Here is a 19,685-nt window from a genome sequence, read left to right as displayed (position 1 = left end):
AGACCTCGATTATTGCTCTGTGTTGCTGGTCTGGTGGTGGCGGCGGAGGCGACTCTAGGGTTTTGCTCAAAGCCTAGGTCACGTCATACTGGTTGTAGAATCCTAAGTCGGTCAATCGTCTTAGGACCACGTGGCGTGGAGTTGGCTTTGGTAAAAGTTTTGGAGTCCCTTGTAGAGAATAAAAAGTAAGAATACGGGTAGAGGGGGGAAAAGAAGAAGGAAAGATAAGTAGAGAAACCCTCCCCGGGTTACAATAAGGCTCAAAGGTCACTGGGATTTATTAATCGAAGCGTTAGTAACAAGACACCTGGTGTTATTCTTCAGACATCTCGCTCTGGTTAAGCCCCATTTAGATTATGCAGTTCAGTTTTGTTCGCCTTAGTATAAAATGGATATAAATTCACTTGATCGTGTCCAGCGTAGGATGACAAAGTTAATACCCCAAATTAGAAACCTGTCAAATGACGAGAGGTTAACAAATCTTAATATTTAACCTCAAAATATTCAAAAGCAATATTTAAAGCTGATGCGAATCAGACATTTGTCGGTCAATACTCTGTATTCTCTCCTTTGTTTCAAATGAATGGGAGGTAAGCTGTTTCATTTATTACTACGCTCAACAGTGTACTGTGCCTGCACACGTAACGTTCCAGTCCAACAAAGTACTGTGCCTGCACTCTCAACGTTCCTATACAACAGTGCACTGTGCCTGTTCTCTCTATGTTCCTATACAACAGTGTACTGTGCTTGCACTCTCTACGTTCCAGTACAACAGCGTACTGTGCCTGCACCATTAACGTTCCTTTATGACAGTGTACTGTGCCTGCACCATTAACGTTCCTTTACGACAGTGTACTGTGCCTGCAAACTAAACATTCCTATACAACAGTGTACTGTGCCTGAACTCTTAACGTTCCTTTACAACATTGTACTGTGCCTTCTCTTTTAACGTTCCTGTACAACAGTGTACTGTGCCTGCTCTCTTAATGTTCCTGTACAACAATGTACATCGCGTGCTCTCTCAACGTTCATGTAGAAAAGTGTACTGTGCCTGCTCTCTCAACGGTCCTGTACAAAATTGTACTGTGCCTGCACTCTTAACGTTCCAGTACAAAAGTGTCATGTGCCTGCTCTATTCCTATTCAATAGAGTACTGTGTCTGCACTCTTAACGTTCCTATACAACAGTGTACTGTACCTGCACTCTTAACGTTCTTATACAACAGTGTACTGTGCCTGCACTATTAACGTTCCTATGCAACAGTGTACTGTGCATGCACCATTGACGTTCCTTTGCAATAGTGTACTGTGCATGCACCATTGACGTTCCTATGCGACAGTGTACTGCGCCTAAACTCAATACGTTTCCACGCAACAGTGTACTGTGCTTGCACCATTAACGTTCCTATACGACAGTGTACTGTACCTGCACCAATAATGTTTCTTTACGACAGTGTACTGTGCCAGCAATCTTAACATTCCTATATAACAGTGTACTGTGCCTGCTCTCTTAACGTTCCCATAGAAAAATGTACTGTGCCTGCTCTCTTAACGTTCCCATAGAAAAGTGTACTGTGCTTGCTCTCTTAACGTTCCCATGCAACAGTGTACTGTGCTTGCTCATTCAACATTCCTATACAACAGCGTAATGTGCCTGCTATTCTCAACGTTCCTGTTAAGAACCAAATTATGAAGAATAATAGAAAAATTATTTGACAACTTACTAAGACGGCCGGAATGTTGAGGCTGTATGATAGTGGCACTTGTCACGTGGGCCAGGACCATGAGCCACACCTGCCACACCGGCCACACTGGCCACACCGGCCACACCAGTTGTGACATTCCTCTTCTTCTATTAATGTTCTCACTCCTACACGCTCCGTCCTGGTATTCGCTGACCGCTCCGTCCTGCAGACGATGCAACACCGTTTTATTGGATATGACGCTTGGTTGTGAGAGGATGTTTACGGGTGCTGAGGTCAGGCGCTGTGGGTCTGGTGCTAAGGTCAGGCGCTGTGGGTCTGGTGCTGAGGTCAGGCGCTGTGGGTCTGGTGCTGAGGTCAGGCGCTGTGGGTCTGGTGCTGAGGTCAGGCGCTGTGGGTCTGGTGCTGAGGTCAGGCGCTGTGGGTCTGGTGCTAAGGTCAGGCGCTGTGGGTCTGGTGCTGAGGTCAGGCGCTGTGGGTCTGGTGCTGAGGTCAGGCGCTGTGGGTCTGGTGCTGAGGTCAGGCGCTGTGGGTCTGGTGCTGAGGTCAGGCGCTGTGGGTCTGGTGCTGAGGTCAGGCGCTGTGGGTCTGGTGCTGAGGTCAGGAGCTGTGGGTCTGGTGCTGAGGTCAGGAGCTGTGGGTCTGGTGCTGAGGTCAGGAGCTGTGGGTCTGTTGCTGAAGTCAGGCGCTGTGGGTCTGGTGCTGAGGTCAGGAGCTGTGGGTCTGGTGCTGAGGTCAGGCGCTGTGGGTCTGGTGCTGAGGTCAGGCGCTGTGGGTCTGGTGCTGAGGTCAGGCGCTGTGGGTCTGGTGCTGAGGTCAGGCGCTGTGGGTCTGGTGCTGAGGTCAGGAGCTGTGGGTCTGGTGCTGAGGTCAGGAGCTGTGGGTCTGGTGCTGAGGTCAGGAGATGTGGGTCTGGTGCTGAGGTCAGGCGCTGTGGGTCTGGTGCTGAGGTCAGGCGCTGTGGGTCTGGTGCTGAGGTCAAGCGCTGTGGGTCTGGTGCTGAGGTCAGGCGCTGTGGGTCTGGTGCTGAGGTCAGGCGCTGTGGGTCTGGTGCTGAGGTCAGGCGCTGTGGGTCTGGTGCTGAGGTCAGGAGCTGTGGGTCTGGTGCTGAGGTCAGGCGCTGTGGGTCTGATGCTGGGGTGTGGCGGGTGTGTCAGGGGGGTGTGGCGGGTGTGTCAGTGGGGGTGTAGCGGGTGTGTCAGGGGGGTGTCAGGGGGGTGTGGCGGGTGTGTCAGGGGGGTGTGGCGTGTGTGTCAGGGGAGTGTGTCAGGGGGTGTGGCGGGTGTGTCAGGGGGGTGTGGCGGGTGTGTCAGGGGGGTGTGGCGGGTGTGTCAGGGGGGTGTGGCGGGTGTGTCAGGGGGGTGTGGCGTGTGTGTCAGGGGGGTGTGTCAGGGGGTGTGGCGGGTGTGGCGGGTGTGTCAGGGGGGTGTGGCGGGTGTGTCAGGGGGGTGTGGCGGGTGTGTCAGGGGGGTGTGGCGGGTGTGTCAGGGGGGTGTGGCGGGTGTGTCAGGGGGGTGTGGCGGGTGTGTCAGGGGGGTGTGGCGGGTGTGTCAGGGGGGTGTGGCGTGTGTGTCAGGGGGGTGTGTCAGGGGGTGTGGCGGGTGTGTCAGGGGGGTGTGTCAGGGGGGTGTGGCGGGTGTGTCAGGGGGGTGTGGCGGGTGTGTCAGGGGGGTGTGGCGGGTGTGTCAGGGGGTGCAGCCGGTGTGTCAAGGGGTGTGTCAATGGGTGTGGCGGGTGTGTCAGGGGGTGTGGCGGGTGTGTCAGGGGGGAAGTGGCGGGTGTGTCAGGGGGGTGTGGCGGGTGTGTCAGAGGGGTGTGGCGGGTGTGTCAGGGGGGGGTGTCAGGGGGGTGTGGCGGGTGTGTCAAGGGGTGCAGCGGGTGGGTCAAGGGGTGTGGCGGGTGTGTCAAGGGGTGTGGCGGGTGTGTCAGGGGGGTGTGGCGGGTGTGTCAGGGGGAGTGTGGCAGGTGTGTCAGGGGGGTGTGGCGGGTGTGTCAGGGGGGTGTGGCGGAAGTGTCAGGGGGTGCAGCGGGTGTGTCAAGGGGTGTGGCGGGTGTGGCGGGTGTGGCGGGTGTGTCTAGGGGTGTGGCGGGTGTGTCAGGGGGGTGTGGCGGGTGTGTCAGGGGGGTGTGGCGGGTGTGTCAGGGGGTGCAGCGGGTATGTCAAGGGGTGTGGCGGGTGTGTCAAGGGGTGTGGCGGGTGTGTCAAGGGGTGTGGCGGGTGTGTCAGAGGGGTGTGGCGGGTGTGTCAGGGGGGATGTGGCAGGTGTGTCAGGGGGGTGTGGCGGGTGTATCAGGGGGGGTGTGTCAAGGGGGTGTGTCAGGGGGTGCAGCGGGTGTGTCAAGGGGTGTGGCGGGTGTGTCAGGGGGGTGTGGCGGGTGTGTCAGGGGGAGTGTGGCGGGTGTGTCAGGGGGGTGTGGCGGATGTGTCAGGGGGGTGTGGTGGGTGTGTCAGGGGGTGCGGCGGGTGTGTCAAGGGGTGTGGCGGGTGTGTCAGGGGGTGTGGCGGGTGTCTCAGGGGGGTTTGGCGGGTGTGTTAGGGGGGGTGTGGCGGGTGTGTCAGGGGGGTGTGGCGGGTGTGACAGGGGGGGTGTGGCGGGTGTGTCAGGGGGGTGTGGCGGATGTGTCAGGGGGGTGTTGCATGTGTGTCAGGAGGGTGTGGCGGGTGTGTCAGGGGGTGTGGCGGGTGTGTCAAGGGCTGTGGCGGGTGTGTCAGGGGGTGTGGCGGGTGTGTCAGGGGGTGTGGCGGGTGTGTCAGGGGGGTGTGGCGGGTGTGTCAGGGGGTGTGGCGGGTGTGTCAGGGGGTGTGGCGGGTGTGTCAGGGGGGTTTGGCGGGTGTGTCAGGGGGGTAAGGCGGGTGTGTCAGGGGGGGTGTGGCGGGTGTATCAGGGGGGGTGTGGCGGGTGTCAGGGGGGTGTGGCAGGTGTGTCAGGAGGGTGTGGCGGGTGTGTCAGGGGATGTGGCGGGTGTGTCAGGGGGTGTGGCGGGTGTGTCAGGGGTGTCAGGGGATGTGGCGGGTGTGTCAGGGGGTGTGGCGGGTGTGTCAGGTGGGTGTGGCGGGTGTGTCAGGGGATGTGGCGGGTGTGTCAGGGGGTGTGGCGGGTGTGTCAGGGGTGTCAGGGGATGTGGCGGGTGTGTCAGGGGATGTGGCGGGTGCGTCAGGGGGTGTGGCGGGTGTGGGGGGTGTGGCGGGTGTGTCAGGGGGAGTGGCGGGTGTGTCAAGGGGAGTGGCGGGTGTGTCAGAGGGGTGTGGCGGGTGTGTCAGGAGGTGTGGCGGGTGTGTCAGGGGGGTGTGGCGGGTGTGTCAGGGGGTGCAGCGGGTATGTCAAGGGGTGTGGCGGGTGTGTCAAGGGGTGTGGCGGGTGTGTCAAGGGGTGTGGCAGGTGTGTCAGAGGGGTGTGGCGGGTGTGTCAGGGGGATGTGGCAGGTGTGTCAGGGGGGTGTGGCGGGTGTATCAGGGGGGGTGTGTCAAGGGGGTGTGGCGGGTGTGTCAGGGGGTGCAGCGGGTGTGTCAAGGGGTGTGGCGGGTGTGTCAGGGGGGTGTGGCGGGTGTGTCAGGGGGAGTGTGGCGGGTGTGTCAGGGGGGGGGTGTGGCGGATGTGTCAGGGGGGTGTGGTGGGTGTGTCAGGGGGTGTGTCAGGGGGTGTGGCGGGTGTGTCAGGGGGTGCGGCGGGTGTGTCAAGGGGTGTGGCGGGTGTGTCAGGGGGTGTGGCGGGTGTCTCAGGGGGGTTTGGCGGGTGTGTTAGGGGGGGTGTGGCGGGTGTGGCGGGTGTGACAGGGGGGGTGTGGCGGGTGTGTCGGGGGTGTGGCGGATGTGTCAGGGGGGTGTTGCATGTGTGTCAGGAGGGTGTGGCGGGTGTGTCAGGGGGTGTGGCGGGTGTGTCAAGGGGTGTGGCGGGTGTGTCAGGGGGTGTGGCGGGTGTGTCAGGGGGTGTGGCGGGTGTGTCAGGGGGGTGTGGCGGGTGTGTCAGGGGGTGTGGCGGGTGTGTCAGGGGGTGTGGCGGGTGTGGCGGGTGTGTCAGGGGGGTTTGGCGGGTGTGTCGGGGGGTAAGGCGGGTGTGTCAGGGAGGGTGTGGCGGGTGTGTCAGGGGGGGTGTGGCGGGTGTCAGGGGGGTGTGGCAGGTGTGTCAGGAGGGTGTGGCGGGTGTGTCAGGGGGGTGTGGCGGGTGTGTCAGGCGGGTGTGTCAGGGGGGTGTGGCGGGTGTGTCAGGGGGTGTGGCGGGTGTGTCAGGGGGGTGTGGCGGGTGTGTCAGGGGATGTGGCGGGTGTGTCAGGGGGTGTGGCGGGTGTGTCAGGGGTGTCAGGGGATGTGGCGGGTGTGTCAGGGGATGTGGCGGGTGCGTCAGGGGGTGTGGCGGGTGTGGGGGGTGTGGCGGGTGTGTCAGGGGGAGTGGCGGGTGTGTCAAGGGGAGTGGCGGGTGTGTCAGGGGGGTGTGGCGGGTGTGTCAGGAGGTGTGGCGGGTGTGTCAGAGGGCGTAGCGGGTGTGTCAGGAGGTGTGGCGGGTGTGTCAGGGGGTGTAGCGGGTGTGTCAGGGGGGGTGTGGCGGGTGTGTCAAGGGGTGTGGCGGGTGTGTCAGGGGGTGTGGCGGGAGTGTCAGGGGGGTGTGGCGGGTGTGTCAGGGGGGTGTGGCGGGTGTGTCAGAGGGCGTGGCGGGTGTGTCAGGAGGTGTGGCGGGTGTGTCAGGGGGGTGTGGCGGGTGTGTCAGGGGGGTGTGGCGGGTGTGTCAGGGGGGTGTCAGGGGGGTGTGGCGGGTGTGTCAGGGGGGTGTGGCGTGTGTGTCAGGGGGGTGTGTCAGGGGGTGTGGCGGGTGTGTCAGGGGGGTGTGGCGGGTGTGTCAGGGGGGTGTGGCGGGTGTGTCAGGGGGGTGTGGCGGGTGTGTCAGGGGGGTGTGGCGTGTGTGTCAGGGGGGTGTGTCAGGGGGTGTGGCGGGTGTGTCAGGGGGGTGTGGCGGGTGTGTCAGGGGGGTGTGGCGGGTGTGTCAGGGGGGTGTGGCGGGTGTGTCAGGGGGGTGTGGCGGGTGTGTCAGGGGGGTGTGTCAGGGGGTGTGGCGGGTGTGTCAGGGGGGTGTGGCGGGTGTGTCAGGGGGGTGTGGCGGGTGTGTCAGGGGGTGCAGCCGGTGTGTCAAGGGGTGTGTCAATGGGTGTGGCGGGTGTGTCAGGGGGTGTGGCGGGTGTGTCAGGGGGGATGTGGCGGGTGTGTCAGGGGGGTGTGGCGGGTGTGTGAGAGGGGTGTGGCGGGTGTGTCAGGGGGGTGTCAGGGGGGTGTGGCGGGTGTGTCAAGGGGTGCAGCGGGTGGGTCAAGGGGTGTGGCGGGTGTGTCAAGGGGTGTGGCGGGTGTGTCAGGGGGGTGTGGCGGGTGTGTCAGGGGGAGTGTGGCGGGTGTGTCAGGGGGTGTGGCGGGTGTGTCAGGGGGGTGTGGCGGAAGTGTCAGGGGGTGCAGCGGGTGTGGCGGGTGTGGCGGGTGTGTCTAGGGGTGTGGCGGGTGTGTCAGGGGGGTGTGGCGGGTGTGTCAGGGGGGTGTGGCGGGTGTGTCAGGGGGGTGTGGCGGGTGTGTCAGGGGGTGCAGCGGGTATGTCAAGGGGTGTGGCGGGTGTGTCAAGGGGTGTGGCGGGTGTGTCAAGGGGTGTGGCGGGTGTGTCAGAGGGGTGTGGCGGGTGTGTCAGGGGGGATGTGGCAGGTGTGTCAGGGGGGTGTGGCGGGTGTATCAGGGGGGGTGTGTCAAGGGGGTGTGGCGGGTGTGTCAGGGGGTGCAGCGGGTGTGTCAAGGGGTGTGGCGGGTGTGTCAGGGGGGTGTGGCGGGTGTGTCAGGGGGAGTGTGGCGGGTGTGTCAGGGGGGTGTGTCAGGGGGGTGTGTCAGGGGGGGGGTGTGGCGGATGTGTCAGGGGGGTGTGGTGGGTGTGTCAGGGGGTGTGTCAGGGGGTGTGGCGGGTGTGTCAGGGGGTGCGGCGGGTGTGTCAAGGGGTGTGGCGGGTGTGTCAGGGGGTGTGGCGGGTGTCTCAGGGGGGTTTGGCGGGTGTGTTAGGGGGGGGTGTGGCGGGTGTGTCAGGGGGGGTGTGGCGGGTGTGTCAGGGGGGGGTGTGGCGGGTGTGTCAGGGGGGTGTGGCGGATGTGTCAGGGGGGTGTTGCATGTGTGTCAGGAGGGTGTGGCGGGTGTGTCAGGGGGTGTGGCGGGTGTGTCAAGGGGTGTGGCGGGTGTGTCAGGGGGTGTGGCGGGTGTGTCAGGGGGTGTGGCGGGTGTGTCAGGGGGGTGTGGCGGGTGTGTCAGGGGGTGTGGCGGGTGTGTCAGGGGGTGTGGCGGGTGTGGCGGGTGTGTCAGGGGGGTTTGGCGGGTGTGTCAGGGGGGTAAGGCGGGTGTGTCAGGGGGGTGTGGCGGGTGTGTCAGGGGGGGTGTGGCGGGTGTGTCAGGGGGGTTTGGCGGGTGTGTCAGGGGGGTAAGGCGGGTGTGTCAGGGGGGTGTGGCGGGTGTGTCAGGGGGGGTGTGGCGGGTGTCAGGGGGGTGTGGTAGGTGTGTCAGGGGGGTGTGGCGGGTGTGTCAGGGGGGTGTGGCGGGTGTGTCAAGGGGTGCAGCGGGTGTGTCAAGGGGTGTGGCGGGTGTGTCAAGGGGTGTGGCCAGTGTGTCAGGGGGGTGTGGCGGGTGTGTCAGGGGATGTGGCGGGTGTGTCAGGGGGTGTGGCGGGTGTGTCAGGGGTGTCAGGGGATGTGGCGGGTGTGTCAGGGGGTGTGGCGGGTGTGTCAGGGGTGTCAGGGGATGTGGCGGGTGCGTCAGGGGGTGTGGCGGGTGTGGGGGGTGTGGCGGGTGTGTCAGGGGAAGTGGCGGGTGTGTCAAGGGGAGTGGCGGGTGTGTCAGGGGCGTGTGGCGGGTGTGTCAGGAGGTGTGGCGGGTGTGTCAGGGGGGTGTGGCGGGTGTGTCAGGGGGGTGTGGTGGGTGTGTCAGGGGGGTGTGGCGGGTGTGTCAGGGGGGTGTGGCGGGTGTGTCAAGGGGTGCAGCGGGTGTGTCAAGGGGTGTGGCGGGTGTGTCAAGGGGTGTGGCCAGTGTGTCAGGGGGGTGTGGCGGGTGTGTCAGGGGGAGTGTGGCGGGTGTGTCAGGGGGGTGTGGCGGGTGTCAGGGGGGTGTGGCGGGTGTGTCAGGGGGTGCAGCGTGTGAGTCTGGTGGTGTGGCGGGTGTGTCTGGGGGTGTGGCGGGTGTGTCTGGGGGTGTGGCGGGTGTGTCAGGGGGGGTGTGGCGGGTGTGTCAGGGGGGGGTGTGGCGGGTGTGTCAGGGGGTGCAGCGGGTATGTCAAGGGGTGTGGCGGGTGTGTCAAGGGGTGTGGCGGGTGTGTCTGGGGGTGTGGCGGGTGTGTCAGGGGGGTGTGGCGGGTGTGTCAGGGGGTGCAGCGGGTGTGTCAGGGGGTGCAGCGGGTGTGTCAAGGGGTGTTGCGGGTGTGTCAAGGGGTGTGGCGGGTGTGTCAGAGGGGTGTGGCGGGTGTGTCAGGGGGGGATGTGGCGGGTGTGTCAGGGGGGGGGTGTGGCGGGTGTGTCAGGGGGTGTATCAGGGGGGGGTGTCAGGGGGGTGTGTCAGGGGGTGCAGCGGGTGTGTCAAGGGGTGTGGCGGGTGTGTCAGGGGGAGTGTGGCGGGTGTGTCAGGGGGGTGTGTCAGGGGGGGTGTGGCGGGTGTGTCAGGGGGGTGTGGTGGGTGTGTCATGGGGTGTGGCGGGTGTGTTAGGGGGTGTGGCGGGTGTGTCAGGGGGTGCGGCGGGTGTGTCAAGGGGTGTGGCGGGTGTGTCAGGGGGTGTGGCGGGTGTGTCAGGGGGGTTTGGCTGGTGTGTTAGGGGGGGTGTGGCGGGTGTGTCAGGGGTGTGTGGCGGGTGTGTCAGGGGGGTGTGGCGGGTGTCAGGGGGGTGTGGCGGATGTGTCAGGGGGGTGTGGCGGGTGTGTCAGGGGGGTGTGGCGGGTGTGTCAGGGGGTGTGGCGGGTGTGTCAAGGGGTGTGGCGGGTGTGTCAGGGGGTGTGTCAGGGGGTGTGGCGGGTGTGTCAGGGGGGTGTGGCGGGTGTGTTAGGGGTGTGGCGGGTGTGTCAGGGGGTGTGGCGGGTGTGTCAGGGGGGGTGTGGCGGGTGTGTCAGGGGGGTGTGTCAGGGGGGTAAGGCGGGTGTGTCAGGGGGGTGTGTCAGGGGGGGTGGCAGGTGTGTCAGAGGGTGTAGTGGGTGTGTCAGCGGGTGTGTCACGGGGTGTGGGTGTGGCACAGCCCCTCACACCAGCGTGGGAGGCGCCAACCAGTACCGCTGCTGGTGGTATGGAATCTCAATGTTTCCTCTCCAGTTCGGTTTTGTCACACTAACAAATTCACTTGTAATTAAATATGCTTTTCAGTTAGATGGATGGTGACAACAGTTGAGTTGCTGAGTACATACGACACGAGTTTCACTATATTCAATAATGGTTTATTAAACAGAACTAGTTACTATGACAATTACAGATCACTCATTTTATTACATTTACAATATTTTTCAACAGTTTTCCTTAGTAACGGGACACCTTATGTCGCTGAGTGATCTGGCTGACGTTGTGCTAAGTAAGATAAGATGCGTGATCAACACCGCCCAGAACACGCTACACGTCAACACTGTGCACATGTACGACTACCGTCTGGCCTCGCCACCCTCATCAACACTGTGCACATGTACGACCTCCGTCTGGCCTAGCCACCCTCGTCAACACTGTGCACAAGTACGACCACAGCCGGCCTCACCACCCTCGTCAACACTGTGCACATGTACGACCTCCGTCTGGCCTCGCCACCCTCGTCAACACTGTGCATAAGTACGACTACCGTCTGGCCTCGCCACCCTCATCAACACTGTGCACAAGTACGACCACCGTCTGGCCTCGCCACCCTCGTCAACACTGTGCACAGGTACGACCACAGCCGGCCTCGCCACCCTCGTCAACACTGTGCACAAGTACGACCACAGCCGGCCTCGCCACCCTCGTCAACACTGTGCACAAGTACGACCACCGTCCGGCCTCGCCACCCTCGTCAACAGGCTGGTCACTTCACATCAACGCCAGACAAAAGCAGAGCGGCGCGCCCGTCTCCGCCCGCTGCACCTTTAACACTGACTCTCCGAATACGATATCTCGTGTCCAGACAAGCCGGCATGCATGCAAGCACACGCGCATGCTGGCAAGCACACACGCATGCTGGCAAGCACACCAGCATGCATGCAAGCACACCCGCATGCTAGCAAGCACACCCGCATGCTGGCAAGCACACCCGCGTGCTGGCAAGCACACCCGCATGCTGGCAAGCACACCAGCATGCATGCAAGCACACCCGCATGCTTGCAAGCACACGCGCATGCTAGCAAGCACACCCGCATGCTGGCAAGCACACGCGCATGCTAGCAAGCACACCCGCATGCTGGCAAGCACACCCGCATGCTGGCAAGCACACCAGCATGCATGCAAGCACACCCGCATGCTTGCAAGCACACCAGCATGCTGGCAAGCACACCAGCATGCTGGCAAGCACACCAGCATGCTGGCAAGCACACCCACATGCTGGCAAGCACACCCGCATGCTGGCAAGCACACCCGCATGCTGGCAAGCACACCCGCATGCTGGCAAGCACACCCACATGCTTGCAAGCACACCAGCATGCTGGCAAGCACACCAGCATGCTGGCGAGCACACCAGCATGCTGGCGAGCACACCCACATGCTGGCAAGCAGACCCGCATGCTGGCAAGCACACCCGCATGCTGGCAAGCACACCAATATGCTGATAAGCGCACCTGCATGCTGGCAAGAACACCCGTATGCTGGCACGCACACCTGCATGCTGGCAAGCACCCCCCCCCCCCACATGCTGGAAAGCACACCCACATGCTGGAAAGCACACCTGCATGCTGGAAAGCACACCCACATGCTGGAAAGCACACCTGCATGCTGGAAAGCACACCTGCATGCTGGAAAGCACACCCGCATGCTGGCAAGCACACCTGCATGCTGGAAAGCACACCCACATGCTAGAAAGCACACCCACATGCTGGAAAGCACACCCTCATGCTGGCAAGCACACCAGCATGCTGGCAAGCACACCAGCATGCTGGTAAGCACACCAGCATGCTGGAAAGCACACCTGCATGCTGGCAAGCACACCCTCATGCTGGCAAGCACACCAGCATGCTGGAAAGCGCACCCTCATGCTGGCAAGCACACCAGCATGCTGGAAAGCACACCTGCATGCTGGCAAGCACACCCTCATGCTGGCAAGCACACCAGCATGCTGGCAAGCACACCAGCATGCTGGCAAGCACACCAGCATGCTGGCAAGCACACCCTCATGCTGGCAAGCACACCAGCATGCTGGCAAGCACACCAGCATGCTGGCAAGCACACCCTCATGCTGGCAAGCACACCAGCATGCTGGCAAGCACACCAGCATGCTGGCAAGCACACCCCCATGCTGGCAGGCACACCAGCATGCTGGCAGGCACACCAGCATGCTGGCAAGCACACCAGCATGCTGGCAAGCACACCAGCATGCTGGCAAGCACACCAGCATGCTGGCAAGCACACCAGCATGCTGGCAAGCACACCAGCATGCTGGCAAGCACACCCTCATGCTGGCAAGCACACCAGCATGCTGGCAAGCACACCAGCATGCTGGAAAGCACACCCTCATGCTGGCAAGCACACCAGCATGCTGGCAAGCACACCAGCATGCTGGCAAGCACACCCCCATGCTGGCAGGCACACCAGCATGCTGGCAAGCACACCAGCATGCTGGCAAGCACACCAGCACGCTGGCAAGCACACCCTCATGCTGGCAAGCACACCAGCATGCTGGCAAGCACACCAGCATGCTGGAAAGCACACCAGCATGCTGGCAAGCACACCAGCATGCTGGCAAGCACACCAGCACGCTGGCAAGCACACCCTCATGCTGGCAAGCACACCAGCATGCTGGCAAGCACACCAGCACGCTGGAAAGCACACCAGCATGCATGCAAGCACACCCACATGCTGGCAAGCACACCAGCATGCTGGCAAGCACACCCACATGCCGATTAGCACACCCCCATGCTGACAAGCACACACGAATGCTGACAGTATATTACATTCAATATTACCGCTACAGCTGCCGTGTTTACATTACCGCTACAGCTGCCGTGTTTACATTACCGCTACAGCTGCCGTGTTTACATTACCGCTACAGCTGCCGTGTTTACATTACCGCTACAGCTGCCGTGTTTACATTACCGCTACAGCTGCCGTGTTTACATTACCGCTACAGCTGCCGTGTTTACATTACCGCTACAGCTGCCGTGTTTACATTACCGCTACAGCTGCCGTGTTTACATTACCGCTACAGCTGCCGTGTTTACATTACCGCTACAGCTGCCGTGTTTACGTAACCGCTACAGCTGCTGTGTTTACATAACTGCTACAGCTGCCGTGTTTACGTAACCGCTACAGCTGCTGTGTTTACATTACCGCTACAGCTGCCGTGTTTACATTACCGCTACAGCTGCCGTGTTTACATTACCGCTACAGCCGCCGTGTTTACATTACCGCTACAGCTGCCGTGTTTACATAACTGCTACAGCTGCCATGTTTACATTACCGCTACAGCTGCTGTGTTTACATTACTGCTACAGCTGCTGTGTTTACATTACCACTACAGCTGCCGTGTTTACATTACCGCTACAGCTGCCGTGTTTACATTACCACTACAGCTGCCGTGTTTACATTACTACTACAGCTGCCGTGTTTACATTACCACTACAGCTGCCGTGTTTACATTACTACTACAGCTGCCGTGTTTACATTACCACTACAGCCGCCGTGTTTACTGTGTGGTATACTATACACCGTTGTACTGTTGAACACCGTATACTACTAACGGGAACACGGCGTATGTTAGGCCTATCGAGGGGCCACTAACATTTACTGTAAATAATTTGTTTCGTGATGTACAGGACTCTTGATGTTCAGGACTCTTGGTGTACAGAACTCTTTGTGTACAGGACTCTTGATGTACATGATTCTTGGTGTACAGAAATAATTGTATAAAGGACTCCTGATGTTCAGAACTCTTGATGTACAGGACTCTTGATGTGCATGACTATTGATGTACAGGACTCTTGATGTACAAGACTCTTGATGTACAGTACTCTTGATGTAATAACTCGTTGTGTACAGGATACTTGCTGTACATGACTCTTGATGTACTGGATTCGTTGTGTAAAGGGTTCTTAATGTAATGAACTCATGATGTAGAGGACCCATGCTATACATAACTTGGTGTACAGGACTCTTGATGGACAGGACTCTTGATGTACAGGACTCTTGATGTACAGGACTCTTGATGTACAGGACTATTAGTGTACAATTGTATTGATGTATATGAGTCTTGGTGTACAAAAATCTTGATATTCAAAATTCTTCACGTTTAGGGATCTGTAATGATCAGGACTATTGATATACTGAACTCTTCATGTACAGAGTTCTTGATGCACAGGACTCCTAATGTACAGGCTTCTTGATGTACAAGACTCTTGATGTACAAGACTCTTGATGTACAAGACTCCTGATGTACAAGAATCTTGATGTACTGGACTCTTCATGTTCAGGACTCTTGGTGCACATGACTCGTGGTGTACTCACCTAATTGTACTCACCTAATTGGGATTGAGCTTTGTCTCCTTGGTCCCGCCTCTCAACTGTCAATCAACTGGTGTACAGATTCCTGAGCCTACTGGGCTCTATCATACCTACATTTGAGACTGTGTATGGAGTCAGCCTCCACCACATCACTTCCTAGTGCATTCCTGGCACTGAACAAATTCTTTCTAACGTCTCTGTGGCTCATCTGGGTACTAAGTTTCCACCTGTGTCCCCTTGTTCGTGTCCCACCCGTGCTGAAAAGTTTGTCTTTGTCCACCCTGTCAATTCCCCTGAGAATTTTGTAGGTGGTTATCATGTTTTCCTTTACTCTTCTGTTTTCCAGGAACGTGAGGTTCAGCTCCTTTAGCCTTTCCTCGTAGCTCATACTTCTCAGTTCCGGGACGAGCCTAGTGGCATACCGCTGAATCTTCTCTAACTTTGTCTTGTGTTTAACTAGGTATGGACTCCAGGCTGGAGCTGCATATTCCATGATTGGTCTGACATAAGTGGTATACAGGGTCCTAAACGATTCCTTACACAAGTTTCAAAAGGCAGTTCTTATGTTGGCCAGTCTAGCATATGCCTCTGATGATATCCTTTTGATGTGGACCTCTGGGGACAGCTAGGTTCGGTGTGATATCAACACCCAGATCTTTCTCTCGTTCCCTTCGCCTAATTTCATTACCTTACACTTTCCTGAGTTGAACTTTAGCAGCCATTTTCTAGACCATTCCCCCAGTTGGTCCAGGTCATCCTGTAGTCTCTGTCTATCTTCATCCGTCTTGAGTCTTCTCATAATTTTTGCATAATCAGCAAACATTGAGAGGAACGAGTCTATGCCCTCCGGAAGATCGTTCACATATATTAGAAACAGGATAGGTCCATGTACTGAGCCCTGTGAGACTCCGTTGGTGACATCTCGCCACTCTGATGTCTCCCCCCCCCCCCTCCCTCACCGTTACTCGTTGTTTCCTGTTGCTTAAGTACTCCCTTATCCACTGGAGCACCTTCCCTTTTACTCCTGCCTGTTGCTCCAACTTTTTCAACAGTCTTTTTTGGGGTACTGTGTCAAAGGCTTTCTTTCTAGTAGTCCAGGAAAATGCAGTCGGCCCACCCTTTTCTTTCCTGCCTAATTTTTGTTGCTTGGTCATAGAATATTATTATACCTGTGAGGCACGATTTACCATCTCTGAACCCATGTTGGTGGTGTGTTACAAAGTTATTTCCCTCCAGATGCTCTACGAGCCTTTTCCTCACGATCTTCTCCATCACCTTCCTTGGTATTCAAGTTAGGGAAACTGGCCTGTAGTTCAGTGCCTCTTGCCTGTCACCAAAGGCAAAGGTGTACAAGACTTTTGGTGTACAGGATTCTTTGTGTACATAATTCTTGGTTTACAGAAATCTTCATGTAGAGGACTCTTCATGTACAATTTTCATGATGTACTGGGCTCTCGGTGTACATAACTTTGTGTACAGGTCTCTTGGTGTACAAGACTCCTGACGTTCAATTTTCTTGGTGTATATAACTCTTTCTGAACATAACTTGGTGTTCAGGATTCTTTGTGTACAGGACTCTTAATTTACAATTTTATTGATGATGTGTAGGACTTTTGGTGTACAGGATTATTGGTGTACATAGTTCTTGATGCACAGGGCTCTTGATGTACACGACTTTTGATGTACAGGACTCATGAATGTACAGGACACTTGATGTTGAGGACTCTTTATGTACAAGACTGTTGGTGTACAAGACTCTTGGTGTACAGAACTCCTGGCGTACAAGATTCTTGATGCACAGAGCTCTTGGTGTACAAGATTCTTGGTGTACAGGACTCTTGATGCACAGGACTCTTGGTGTACGGGACTCCTGATATTCCATTTTCTTGATGTTCAGATCTCTTGTTGTACATAACTTGGTGAACAGGAATCTTGATGTACAGAACTCTTAATGTACGATTCTATTTATGTACAGGGGTCATAGTGCACAAGACCCATGACATACAAAACGCTTGGTGTCCAGGGCTCTTGGTGTACAAGACTCTTTATATACAGGACTCTTGATGTACAGGACACTTGGTGTACAGGGTTCTTGATGTTAAGGACTCTTGCTGTACATAACTTTGCGTTCAATAAACCCCCAGATTGTTTGAGTTAGGAAAACACTATTTGTCAAATATTTATACTGTTCTTAAAAGATTTACCCATTTTGCACCCGCAAGATAACGTAAACTTTTAAGGGTAGACAGATGTTAATCTTCTTGTTTGAGGAGCTGTTCACACGAGACAGTTAAGCAAGTCCCAGCTGTGTCTGGGTACAAGTGACAGGATGAACAACCCAGCGGGTTTTCTTCCTATTGGGGAGTGTTGTACATGCCGCTATGGCGGTGTGTCCACTCACAGGATGAGTGACGCTGCCCAATAAACTCGCCCCTCAGGCCAAAATTTAATTTGCGTACAGGAATCTTGGTGTACAGAGCTCTTGGTGTTCAGGACTCTTCATGTACAGAACTCTTGATGTACAGGATTCTTGATGTACAGGACTCTTATTGTGCAATTTTATTGATGTATATAGGTCTTCGTGTACAAGACTCTTGATATACAGAACTCTTTGTGCACAGAACTCGTTGTGTAAGACTCTTGGTGTACAGTACTCATGGTGTTCAGAACTCTTGGTGTACAAGTCTCTTGATATGCAGGACTCTTGGTGTACAAGACTCTTGGTGTACGGGACTCCTGATGCACAAGACTCCTGATTTAGAGGACTCCTGATGTGCAGGACTCCTGATTTACACGACTGTTGGTGTACAAGACTCTTGGAGTTCAGTACTCTTGGAGTACAAGACTCTTGGTGTTCAGTACTCTTGGTGTACAAGACTCTTGGTGTACAGTACTCTTGATATACAAGACTCTTTGTGTACAGAATTCCTGATACACAGCACTTTTGATGTACAGACTCTTGGTGTACATGACTCTTGGTGTACAAGACTCTGTGTACAGAATTCCTGATACACAGCACTTTTGATGTACAGACTCTTGGTGTACATGACTCTTGGTGTACAGACTCTTGGTGTACATGACTCTTGGTGTACAGACTCTTGGTGTACATGACTCTTGGTGTACATGACTCTTGGTGTACATGACTCTTGGTGTACAGACTCTTGGTGTACATGACTCTTGGTGTACAGACTCTTGGTGTACAGACTCTTGGTGTACAGACTCTTGGTGTTCATGACTCTTGGTGTACAGGACTCTGGTGCTAAATATATAAAACTAAAATAAGTGGTGAAGGACATATTTTCTTTGTTGTGGGGAGACTGGCAACGCTGGGCGGCGGGGTGGTGGAGGCGAGCACTGGCAACACTGGGAGGCGGGACTGTTGCTAGGGGCTGGCGGCGGCGCCTCGCCCCCTAATACTTCCTCCCTGGCTGGCTGGTGCTGGGGCTATACCTGCCCTTCACACCCGCCCTAATACTTCCTCCCCTGGCTGGCTGGTGCTGGGGCTACACCTGCCCTTCACACCTACTGAACCCTCACCCAACTTCCAACATGGATATGCTGGTTCTCAAAGATGATATAATAACACGCCTGACAGCTGAGTGGGCAGCGCTTCGGATTCGTAGTCCTGAGATTCCGGGTTCGATCCCCGGTGGAGGCGGAGACAAATGGGCAAGACTTTTCTTTCACCCTGGTGCACCTGTTCACCTAGCAGTAAATAGGTACCTGGGAGTTAGACAGCTGCTACGGGCTGCTTCCTGTTGATGTGTAACAAACAGGAAGCCTGGTCGAGGAAAGGGCCGCGGGGACGCTAAGCCCCGAAATCATCTCAAGATAACCAAGATAACAACTACAACATCGTTACCACAATGTACCAAGTAACAAAGGGAATATTAATAAGATATTAAAAGTATCAACACGAAACAATGGGTATAAAGTGGATAAGCTTAGATTTAGGAAAAACCTGGGTAAATACTGGTTCGGTAACAGAGTTGTTCATTTCTGGAACCCATTACCACGTATTGTAATTGAAGTAGGATCCCTTGATTGTTTTAAGCGTAGGTTAGACATTTATGTGAATGAGATTGGGTGGTTATAAATAGAAGCTGACTTGTATGGACCATTAGGCCTTCTGCAGTTACCTTTATTCTTACGGTCTTATGTTCTTAAGTATTTCCGCCACTCTCTGTTAAGCCAAAACAGAAAACTAATCACGCTTCACTAATAACAGTGTTCACCAACGAGGCAACAAAAGATGCCATCCTATCCAGGAAGAGCAATCTTCTGATAGTAAGGAAATAAAGAATGTGCAGAGGGACGTAGCGAGAGAAGAGAAAGACAGTGCAGCAGAAGCAAGGAATGGGAAGGTAATGGGGGGACCTCAGTTCACTATCTTCAGCAACTTACTCAGGGAGTGGGGAACCCTCCACGGGCAGGCCACCATCCCTAGAGAGGGATGCTGGCAGAGTGAATAATAGTCACCTGTATGCACAACCTGCTTTGAACGGCACAGGGACGACACAGACACTATTTATTTATTTATATATGCAAGAGTACATTCCTGTACAGCCACTAGCAAACGTTACGTTTCTGACAAGTCCTTAATCTTAATATTCCCCAGAATACGACCCCGCCAAATCGTTTAACAACCAGGTACTCAATTAACTGTTGGGTAAACAGAAGCTATAGTAAAGGAATGACGCCCAGTAAATCCTCCACCCAGGACAAAGCGCTCGCGAAAGGCCAGGCGTGTGTCTTACCACTACGCCACGAAGACTGCAAAGACTGCACTACACGTACGACCTCCAGTGAACGGCACTGGGACGACACAGAAACTACACGTACGACCTCCAGTGAACGGGACAAGGACGACACAGACACTGAACGTGCGACCTCCAGTGAACGGCGCAGGGACGACACAGACACTACACGTGCGACCTCCAGTGAACGGCACTGGGACGACACAGACACTGAACGTACGACTTCCAGTGAACGGCGCAGGGACGACACAGACACTACACGTACGACCTCCAGTGAACGGGACAAGGACGACACAGAAACTACACGTACGACCTCCAGTGAACGGCGCAGGGACGACACAGACACTACACGTGCGACCTCCAGTGAACGGCACTGGGACGACACAGACACTGAACGTACGACTTCCAGTGAACGGCGCAGGGACGACACAGACACTGAACGTACGACTTCCAGTGAACGGCGCAGGGACGACACAGACACTACACGTACGACCTCCAGTGATCTAATTTTAGACAATTTTGCCAAGATTTCTGGTGCACAGAATTATATATAAAGAATTTAATAGTTTCTTGACCATTTCTG

General features: G+C 56.6%; 2 protein-coding genes across 4 annotated transcripts in view; one reads left to right on the top strand and one right to left on the bottom strand.

Moving 5' to 3' along the window:
- Positions 1 to 10,776, bottom strand: part of LOC123759723 (insulin-like growth factor 1 receptor) — a 476,359-nt gene extending 465,583 nt beyond the window's left edge. For 2 of the 3 annotated variants that reach the window (XM_069317549.1, XM_069317548.1), the window contains exon 1: positions 1,724 to 2,845. In XM_069317549.1, the coding sequence (XP_069173650.1) occupies positions 1,724 to 1,841 (118 nt within the window). In that variant the 5' untranslated portion in view covers positions 1,842 to 2,845. Of the gene's footprint in view, positions 1 to 1,723; positions 2,846 to 10,734 lie in introns of those variants that run through there. The other variant, XM_069317552.1, reaches the window with a different exon arrangement.
- Positions 10,777 to 19,038: 8,262 nt separating this feature from the next.
- LOC138360423 (uncharacterized) lies at positions 19,039 to 19,656 on the top strand. Its single transcript, XM_069320258.1, has one exon. The coding sequence runs from the start codon at positions 19,039 to 19,041 to the stop codon at positions 19,654 to 19,656; it is 618 nt and encodes a 205-aa protein (XP_069176359.1).
- Positions 19,657 to 19,685: the final 29 nt, after the last annotated feature.

Source organism: Procambarus clarkii, chromosome 8, assembly GCF_040958095.1.
Source record: "Procambarus clarkii isolate CNS0578487 chromosome 8, FALCON_Pclarkii_2.0, whole genome shotgun sequence".
In the NCBI taxonomy this organism is placed as follows: Eukaryota; Metazoa; Arthropoda; class Malacostraca; order Decapoda; family Cambaridae; genus Procambarus; species Procambarus clarkii.
The sequence above is the reverse complement of the archived record's forward strand: the minus strand, read 5'-3'. Positions and strand labels throughout refer to the sequence as shown.